The following is a 10,454-nucleotide window of genomic DNA, read 5'->3' as shown; positions in this document are numbered from 1 at the left end:
GAAAACCTGATGGAGTCTGCAAAAGACCTGAGACTGGGACGGAGATTTGTCTTCCAACAAGACAATGATCCAAAACATAAAGCAAAATCTACAATGGAGTGGTTCAAAAATAAACATATCCAGGTGTTAGAATGGCCAAGTCAAAGTCCAGACCTGAATCCAATCGAGAATCTGTGGAAAGAACTGAAAACTGCTGTTCACAAATGCTCTCCATCCAACCTCACTGAGCTCGAGCTGTTTTGCAAGGAGGAATGGGAAAAAATGTCAGTCTCTCGATGTGCAAAACTGATAGAGACATACCCCAAGCGACTTACAGCTGTAATCGCAGCAAAAGGTGGCGCCACAAAGTATTAACTTAAGGGGGCTGAATAATTTTGCACGCCCAATTTTTCAGTTTTTGATTTGTTAAAGCAAGGCACTGTATGGTAGTGTAGAAAACTTGCTGGTATACATCAGGGATTACTTAAAGGATGGATAGATTTTTTAAGTACTCATATAGGGCCCCAGCCTGGTAGCCAGATCTGTTTCTTGTTCAGCCAACTTCTTGGTCAAATGCCAAAGATGACAATCACAGAAACAGCTGCAATCGTCCTGCTGGGGACTGGCAACCATGGTTGAAGCCTACAGTTAAACCTCCCTGTCTGTCATTATGGTGTCAGGAGAATGTTAATGTCAAACAAATTCCCAGAGACTTGTTTCTCCTGGCTCTTCTCTTCTCGTGTGTGTGTGTGTGTGTGTGTGTGTGTGTGTGTGTGTGTGTGTGTGTGTGTGTGTGTGTGTGTGTGTGTGTGTGTGTGTGTGTGTGTGTGTGTGTGTGTGTGTGTGTGTGTGTGTGTGTGTGTGTGTGTGACTAAAATACACTGTTGACCTTCTCAGCTGGAAGTGTTTATTCGTCCACAGCCTTTCTATAGACACACTTTTAAGAGACTGGAGTGAACAGTGCATCTGGTATTATGCTGGAGCTGATTATTGCCCTGCTCCATTGCTGCTTATTTTAGAGCAAGTCCAAAGAAATGTTACTGAAAACAATATTTATTGTATTCCATAAGAATAGTAGATAGGCAACGGTACGAACAATTTCAATATTTACTTTAGTGGTTACAGTAATCATTTAAAGCCTGTATATTCATTAATCAGTAAACGTTCAATCGATTTGATGAAATATAAATCAGTCCATTGACAGACATGGTCATGATTAATGATGTGATTTCATTATCAAACATTTCATTGCTGTCATATACAGTGCCATAAAGATACATGGAGTTCAGTGATACAGACATACACTACCATGTAGCTACAAACACATTCATACATTCAACAATACCGGGACAAGGAGACCAACAATGATAGGTACAGATGAAGAACTTAGAACATCTGTCCATTTTTGTAGTTTGAAAGACACGGAGAGAGACCTGAGAAACTGAAATAGTGAAAAGGAATAGGCTGTCTGTCTTGAGTAGAAAAAAATAATTAAAGATGAGTGAGATCCACAGAAAAATAAGGAAAGAGGCTACCATGGTACAAAAAGTATTATTAGCTACTAGAAATTCCAAAACTACAAGTCCCAGAAGCACTGTGTACACCTGTTCTTCCTGCTCCCTGAAAGCTGAACATCTTCAGAGCCTCGAATGAGCCTGCACAGAACTCCATTACCCAGGATGCACCTTGACACCCTCTCACTGAATGAGGCCAGAGAGGTCTTGATTTAAGAAACAGAATCCACAGAATTCCCTCAGTCGCCATCTAAATCGGCTCTTCAGAATCTTTGTTCTCCCTATCTCCATCCGTATCCGGCACGGTAGGAAGGGATGACACAATGAAGACACGAGTGGAGGAGGAGGGTGGTGAGGTGGGGGAGACGGGGGAGGAAGGCTCCTGAGGGAGACAGTCTGTCCCTTCGCTGTTGGGGGTGGAGGTATCACACTCTGCACCTGCACTGGAGCCACCTGCTCCTCCTGTGTTCCCCCTGGGTTCTTCCTGAGCCTCATCCATGTCACCCTTTCCCTCTGTCCTAACCACCTCATCCTTCCACCTTTCCATCTCTTCCTCCCTCTTTTCTCCATCTCTACCCTTTTCTTCCTTAACCTCCCACCTAAACCCCTCGCCCCCTTCCTTCCTCTTCCCCCCCTCACCCCACAGCTCCCTCTTCCTGGTGGGGGAGGAGGGGGTGGTGGGAGGAGCCTCATGCTTCTTGGCTTTACGGTTGGCATTTCTGAAACTGGCCAGAGGGGGGCGCAATCTCACCCCACTAAGGGTGGAGCCCTCGATGGCCTTCTGCAACTGTGAGAGGTAAGAGCGAGGGAGAGATAGAGAAGGAGACATTAAAGGGGAGAGATAAATAGAGGGGGAGAAGAGAAAAGGGATGGCGAAGAGAAAAGGGGAGAGAGAGATAAAGAAAGAGGGGAGGGAAATAGAGATAGAGATGGAGGGTGAGAGAGGAAGGGAAAGAGAGTGAATAGAAGTGGTTAACATAGCATGTCATAACACAAGCAAAGCATGTTAATACAGGTTTTACTGTGACGTTGTGATAAGTCAGAGACGAACACAGTTGATGGTGTAATAGTGTGACTCACTATTCGAGTACAACAGAACAGCAAAGCAACAGCCAACTGAACAGGCTCCATGTATTTGTATGTGTATTTATTATGGATGCTCATTTCTTCCTGCCAAGGCAGCAGCTACTCTTCCTGAGGTCCAAACAAGATTAAGGCGATTAAATCACCTAAAAATGTAACAGTACATCATACAACACATTACTAGACCACTACTCTACCACTACATATCTACAATACAAAATGTATAATTTTACAATGTACATGTGTGTAAACTGTGTGTGTTAGCGTGTGTGTGTGTTTGCGTATGTGTCTCTTCACAGTCCACGTTGTTCCTTATGTAGTATTGCACACGTCTGTTCTGGACTTGGGGACTGTGAAGAGACCCCTGGTGGACAGGCGTGTGGGGTATGAATGAGTGTCTGAGCTGTGTGCTAATTGTTTTAACAGACAGCTCAGTGCTTTCAACACGTCAATACCTCTCACTAAGACATGTAGTGATGCAGTCAATCTCTCCTCTACTTTGAGCCAGTAGAGATTGACATGCATGTTAATGATGTTAGCTCTCCATGTACATATGTTCTTCTATGTGGCACTTGACCATATGACTGGGCAGTAGTCCAGGTGTGACACAGCTAGGGCCTGTAGGACTTGTGCTACGGGGCAGGAGTAATTTAGTTCAGTTATCTTTGCCTTCTTGGGTACAGGAACGATGGTAGCCATCTTGAAGCATATGGGGATAGCAGACTGGGATAGGGAGAGATTGAAAATGTTCGTAAACACACCAGCCAGCTGGTCCGTGCATGCTCTGAGGACGCGGCTAGGGATGCCATCTGGGCCTGCTGCCTTGAGAGGGTTAACACGTTTAAATGTTTTACTCACATCTGCCACTGAGAAGGAGGGGGGGGGGGGGGGGTCTTTGTTAGCGAGTCGCGACGGTTTCACTGTATTATCCTCAAAGCTGGCAAAGAAGGTGTTTTGTTTGTCTGGAAGCGTGACATCAGCATCCATGACGTTGCTGTTTTTGTTTTGTAGTCCGTGATTTCCTGTAGACCCTGCCACATATGTCTCGTGTCTGAGCCGTTTAATTGCGACTCCACCTTGTCCCTGTACCTGCATTTCGCTTGTTTGATTGCCCTGTGGAGGGAATAACTACACTTTTTATATTCAGCCATATCACCAGACCTCTTTCCATGGTTAAATGCGGTGGTTCGCTCTTTCAGTTTTGTGCAAATGCCGCCATCCGTCCACAGTTTCTGGTTTGGGTAGGTTTTAATAGTCACCGTGGGTACGACATCTCCAATGCACTTATTTATACACGCACTCACCCAGTCAGCGCCAATGTCATTCTCTGAGGCTGACTGGAACACATTCCAGTCCGCATGATAAAAACAATCTTGGAGCGTTGCTTCTGATTGGTCAGACCAGCATTGAATGGTTCTCGTCATTGGTATATCCTGTTTGAGTTTCTGTCTATAAGCCGGGACGAGCAAGATGGCGTCGTGGTCGGATTTGGAGGGCGGGGGAGGGCTTTGTTTGCATCGCGGAGGTTAGAGGAGCAGTGGTCGAGAGTATTACTACATGTTGTGCAATCAATATGCTGATAAGATTTAGGTAACATTGATCTCAAATTTGCTGTGTTGAAATCTCCAGCTACAATAAACGCAGCCTTCGGGTATATAGTTTCCAGTATACATAGAGTACAGTGAAGTTCCTTGTGTGCCGTCTTGGTGTTCTTAGTATCAATTTCTCTCAGCCAATCATCAGTAATTTGTGTAAGTGCTGTACATGCTGAGTGCCCTTCTCTATAAGCATGCTGAAAGTAATTTGTTTACTGTGATATAGCATTGTCTCTGGTCAAAAATGTTTTTCAAACGTCTACTAAGGGTTGGTAGCAGGCTGATTGGTTGGCTGTTTGAACCAGTAAAGGGTGCTTTGCTATTCTTGGGTACCGGAATGACTTTTGCTTCTCTCCAGGCCTGATGGCGCATGCTTTCCTGTAGGATTAGTTTAAAGAGATGGCAAATAAGAGTGGCCATATCATCCGCTATCATCCTCAGTCATTTTCCATCCAAGTTGTCAGACCCAGGTGGTTTGTCATTGTTGATAGACAACAATAATGTTTTTACCTCATCCACACTCACTTTACGGAATTAAAAAGGACAACGCTTGTCTTTCATAATTTGGTCAGTTATGCATGGATGTGTAGGTTCAGAGTTTGCTGTTGGCATGGCATTCCTCAGTTTGCTAATCTTGGCAATGTAATTACTGTGACACTGTGAGATCATCATCAGAGAACGATGACAGAGAGGCAGAACAAATGGACAAGCTGTGTGAGAGAGACAGAGAGAAAGAGAGATAGAGATAGAGAGAGAGAGAGAGAGCTTGTGTGATCTCACCTACGACTCCCACCAGTTTCCCAATGCTGGTAACCTAGGCATGACTGAGACCCAGCAAGGAGAACAAAGTGTGGGTCTGTCAGAGAGAGAGGGAGGCATATTTGTCAATATCCTACAGCATGTAGTGTTTATAATGTCTTAAAGTAGCTACATAAGAGCACAAGGTGCTAGCTACAGTTGATACCTTGTGAAGGGGGGTTCTCTCCACCAGTTGAAAGGTGGAAGGATCAATCCATATCTCCTCCATACTGATTGGCTTATCCAACTCTTCTTCTTCCCAGGCTTTGATCTGCATTAGCCAATCAGAGAGCAGAGAGGGTGATTGACAACATAAAGAGGGAGTAATAATTTATGATATTTGATTCTACTCGTGGAATCCTTTTAGTGCTAGATGAAGTGCCCAGGTTAGGGTGTAGAGGTCAGGGATCAGGGGTTAAAGGTTGATCAGGGTGAGTGAGACACATTACCTCCTCTGAGGACATGGTGTCAGTGAGTGGAGGTGGGGTGGATTCCTGGAGAGAGGAAAAGAGAGAGAGGAAGAGATAGAGGAAGAGAGAGGGAGAGAGAAAGAGAGAGAGAAAGAAAAGAAGGAGTGTGAGACAGAGGGGGGTGTTGGTTTAGAGATTTTAGTTATTTTCTCCCTCCAGGTTTATAAAGTGTCAGATCAGATGCCCCCTTGTGGTGCTATTTCTCCATCACACAGAATGACAAAGTTGCTAATTACATATCATATCATACATTATAGCAAGGTCATGCCATTGACGTGAGCGTGTGTCCCCTACTGGACAGAATGTGATATTGCTCTTCTTTGAGCTACCAGAGGAACGCTTGAGGTTGATGTTGGCCTTAACCACAGATCCAGGATCAGGTTGCCCTAAACACCAATCCAAACCTCAACCATTATGGGAATGAAAAACCTCTTCTAATATATCTGACCCTGTATCAGTGGTATCATCCAACCTATATCTTGATATGGAATGATACCTGAGCTTCAGCCTGGCTGGTTGAGGAAGAGGAGAAGAGGCGCTGAAATATTCCCCTCACAGACTGGAGGGAACGCTTCTCTGAAAGACAGGACAGACATTTAGAAGTGAGTACATTGGGTAAACATTCTCACTCCAACACAATACTTATTTTCCACCATAATTTGAAAATAAATTCATTAAAAATCCTACAATGTGATTTTCTGGATTTTTTTTCTCATTTTGTCTGTCATAGTTGAAGTGTACCTATGATGAAAATGACAGGCCTCTCTCATCTTTTTAAGTGGGAGAACTTGCACAATTGGTGGCTGACTAAATACTTTTTTGCCCCACTGTATATCTCACTGGTCACCCCCAAAGCCAATTCCTCCTTTGGTCGTCTTTCCTCCCAGTTCTCTGCTGCCAATGACTGGAATGAACTGCAAAAATCTCTGAAGCTGGAGACTCACATCTCCCTCACTAACTTTAAGCACCAGCTGTAAGAGCAGCTCACAGATCACTGCACATGTACATATCCTATCTGTAAACAGCCCATCTATCTACCTACCTCATCCCCATACTGTATTTATTTATTTATCTTGCTCCTTTGCACCCCAGTATCATCAACAGCACCATTCCAGTGTTTAATTGCTATATTGTAATTACATCGCCACCATGGCCTATTTATTGCCTTAACTTACTTCGTTTGCACTCACTGTATATAGACTTTTTGTTTTCTTTTGTTCTACTGTATTATTGACTGTATGTTTTGTTTATTCCATGTGTAACTCTGTGTTGTTGTATGTGTCGAATTGCTACACTTTATCTTGGCCAGGTCGCAGTTGCAAATGAGAACTTGTTCTCAACTAGCCTACCTGGTTAAATAAAGGTGAAATAAAATGTTTAAAAAATTAAATTATTAACTTGTATTAGCTAACACAACGTACCTTTGGGGCGGCAGGGTAGCCTAGTGGTTAGAGCGTTGGACTAGTAACTGGAAGGTTGCAAGTTCAAACCCCCGAGCTGACAAAGTACAAATCTGTCGTTCTGCCCCTGAACACTGTTTCTTATTTTCCTCATTGAAAATAAGAATTTGTTCTTAACTGACTTGCCTAGTTAAATAAAGGTAAAAAAAATAAATTAAAAATTAAAAATTGGAACACAGGAGTGATGGTTGCTGATAATGGGCCTCTGTACGCCTATGTAGATATTCCATAAAATCTGCCGTTTCCAGCTGCAATAGTCATTTACAACATTAACAATATCTACACTGTATTTCTGATCAATTTGATGTGATTTTAATGGACAAAAAATGTGCATTTCTTTAAAAAACAAGGACATTTCTAAGTGATCCCAAACTTTTGAACGGTAGTGTGTATACTCGTAATAAGACAAAGCAATTGGCCTATTAAAATGTTTATCTGTCTCCATAAAGATAATTAGCAATATGCAAGAGACTATGGTTGAGTTACACTAATAGACAATGAATAATAAACATCTGAGTTGTTTGGACTCAAAACCTGAGTTGTTGACCAATAGTATTACTGTAAAGTTAACCTCCAATCAGATGTCAGACCTACATGATGTAACCTCTCAGAGGTGTGACAATGGGGGTTGGCAAGACCAACACAGAGAATGCTGAATTCCGAAGATAACACATAGCAAATTATTGCATACAGCTGATAAGAAGAGCCACTTCTGGGGCTTCCCTGCAACAGCAGCAAGGCAAGATGAGACTTCAGAGGAGACTCACCAATGACAGCATAGCCCCCGGGGAGGATGCGATAAACTATCCCATCAAACAGGATACCGTTTGGGAAGAGAGTGGCCATGATCTCCCTACCAGACGCCCAAATGCTGCCCCTGGGGGAGAGGGATTTATAGGCAATACATGGATTTATAAAAGGTTATTCTATAAGTCATGAACATAAACTCTAATAAGCTCAATAATGCTCTCTGACCTCTCCAGCCATGAACTGGCCGAATCCAGGAGGAAAGGTCAGGGTGGCGATGACAAACGTCACTGCACCTGAGTAGATCAACCGACTGAACACACACAATCGCACAAACACACACGCATGCGCACAAACACACACACACAACACACAATATTATTAAACAACTGGGATACTCAGCCTTTATAACAAACCACAATGTCATTACTTAAATGTGAAGCATTTTAGGGTAATAACGTAAATTGTCAGGAATCTCATCCCAGTTCATTGTCTGGCTGTCAGGCTGTTGAGTTCATGGCAGGACACCTCTACTGCTCTGCCCCTCCTAATGTGTGAGCTCAATGTACCTTGACTGGTGAGTCAATGGCTAAGTGAATGTGTCTAACTGGGTGAATGGCTGGCTGTTAAGCCCTGCTTGTCTGGGTCAATGTCGTGTAACAGATTACTTTGGAAGAAGAGGCTACCCAAATGAAACTCATCTGGAATGGAATGTGGAAAGTGTCAGGGATCTGGGTAATAGTGTCTGCTAAGCATTACAATTGTGAAGACATTTGAGTGAGTGTAACAGTGTGTGTGTACTGTGTGTATGTACTGTGTGTACATATTGTGTGTATGTACTGTGTGTATGTACTGTGTGTACGTATTGTGTGTATGTACTGTGTGTATGTACTGTGTGTACGTATTGTGTGTACGTAATGGGTGTATGTACTGTGTGTATGTACTGTGTGTATGTACTGTGTGTGTGTACTGTTTGTGTGTACTGTTTGTGTGTACTGTGTGTATGTACTGTGTGTATGTACTGTGTGTATGTACTGTTTGTGTGTATGTACTGTGTGTATGTACTGTGTGTGTGTACTGTGTGTGTGTACTGTGTGTATGTACTGTGTGTGTGTACTGTGTGTGTGTACTGTGTGTGTGTGTACTGTGTGTATGTACTGTGTGTATGTACTGTGTGTATGTACTGTGTGTGTGTACTGTGTGTGTGTACTGTGTGTATGTACTGTGTGTATGTACTGTGTGTATGTACTGTGTGTGTGTACTGTGTGTGTACTGTGTGTATGTACTGTGTGTATGTACTGTGTGTGTGTACTGTGTGTGTGTACTGTGTGTGTGTGTACTGTGTGTATGTACTGTGTGTATGTACTGTGTGTGTGTACTGTGTGTGTGTACTGTGTGTGTGTACTGTGTGTGTGTACTGTGTGTGTGTGTACTGTGTGTGTGTGTACTGTGTGTGTGTGTGTACTGTGTGTGTGTGTACTGTGTGTATGTACTATGTGTATGTACTGTGTGTGTGTACTGTGTGTGTGAACTGTGTGTATGTACTGTGTGTATGTACTGTGTGTATGTACTGTGTGTGTGTACTGTTTGTGTGTACTGTTTGTGTGTACTGTGTGTATGTACTGTGTGTATGTACTGTGTGTATGTACTGTGTGTGTGTACTGTTTGTGTGTACTGTGTGTATGTACTGTGTGTGTGTACTGTGTGTATGTACTGGGTGTATGTACTGTGTGTATGTACTGTGTGTGTGTACTGTTTGTGTGAACTGTGTGTATGTACTGTGTGTGTGTACTGTGTGTGTGTACTGTGTGTGTGTGTACTGTGTGTGTGTGTGTACTGTGTGTGTGTGTACTGTGTGTATGTACTGTGTGTATGTACTGTGTGTATGTACTGTGTGTGTGTGTACTGTGTGTGTGTACTGTGTGTGTGTACTGTGTGTGTGTGTACTGTGTGTGTGTGTGTACTGTGTGTGTGTGTACTGTGTGTATGTACTATGTGTATGTACTGTGTGTGTGTACTGTGTGTGTGAACTGTGTGTATGTACTGTGTGTATGTACTGTGTGTGTGTACTATGTGTATGTATGCGAGTGCGTGCGTGCGTGATGTCTCATTGCTTGGTCAGAAAGCGCGTGAGAGACGTCTGTCTCCTCATCACTAGAACCACCTGTCTGTTCAGGTAGACAAAGAAGGCCCCCAGGAACCCACAGGAGATTCTACAACAGACAGACAGGGGACAGAGAGTCAGGGACCTACAGGAGATTCTACAACAGACAGACAGGGGACAGAGAGTCAGGAACCCACAGGGGATTCTACAACAGACAGACAGGGGACAGAGAGTCAGGAACCTACAGGAAATTCTACAACAGACAGACAGGGGACAGAGAGTCAGGAACCCACAGGAGATTCTACAACAGGGAGTCAGGAAGACACACACAATCCCATTGATCCCCACACCATCACTAAGTGAGTGCAGTTCAGTTGAAGACTGTAGGGTCTAAAGGGGGTGTGTAGAATGTTTACTAAGCGCTCTCACCCAATGATAGCGAAGGCTGGGAGCTCCTGCAGGTCAAAGGGAAAATCCATCCGGAAGTTGGTCCGGAAAAGAGCTGTGATGGTGACTGTGACAGGGACAGCGAGAGAGTGAAACTGATCCTATTCTAAAACACCTGGCATGAATAAACATATGACATCATCATGAGAGGGAAGGTGTACAGTGGGATTCAGTTGTTTTGCTTACCAGCAAAATGAGTGAATCAGAGACATGACTGTCGGCAAGATGAATGGAGAATATAAAATACAATATTTGAA

The 10,454-nt window shown here is 43.5% G+C and overlaps 1 protein-coding gene across 1 annotated transcript; it reads right to left on the bottom strand.

Annotated features, from left to right (window-relative positions):
* Positions 1-1,673: 1,673 nt before the first annotated feature.
* Positions 1,674-2,538, bottom strand: LOC149984460 (uncharacterized). Its single transcript, XM_090230684.1, has one exon. It carries the CDS (start codon positions 2,470-2,472, stop codon positions 1,744-1,746), a length of 729 nt encoding a protein of 242 aa, XP_090086810.1. The 5' UTR covers positions 2,473-2,538; the 3' UTR covers positions 1,674-1,743.
* Positions 2,539-10,454: the final 7,916 nt, after the last annotated feature.

This window comes from Oncorhynchus mykiss, chromosome 3, assembly GCF_057628025.1.
Source record: "Oncorhynchus mykiss isolate SJ-2025 chromosome 3, ASM5762802v1, whole genome shotgun sequence".
Classification (NCBI taxonomy): domain Eukaryota; kingdom Metazoa; phylum Chordata; class Actinopteri; order Salmoniformes; family Salmonidae; genus Oncorhynchus; species Oncorhynchus mykiss.
The sequence above is the reverse complement of the archived record's forward strand: the minus strand, read 5'-3'. Positions and strand labels throughout refer to the sequence as shown.

Coding starts and splice junctions, on each gene's coding strand:
- LOC149984460 (XM_090230684.1), bottom strand. CDS start 2,472: ATGTTAACCACTTCTATTCACTCTCTTTCCCTTCCTCTCTCACCCTCC.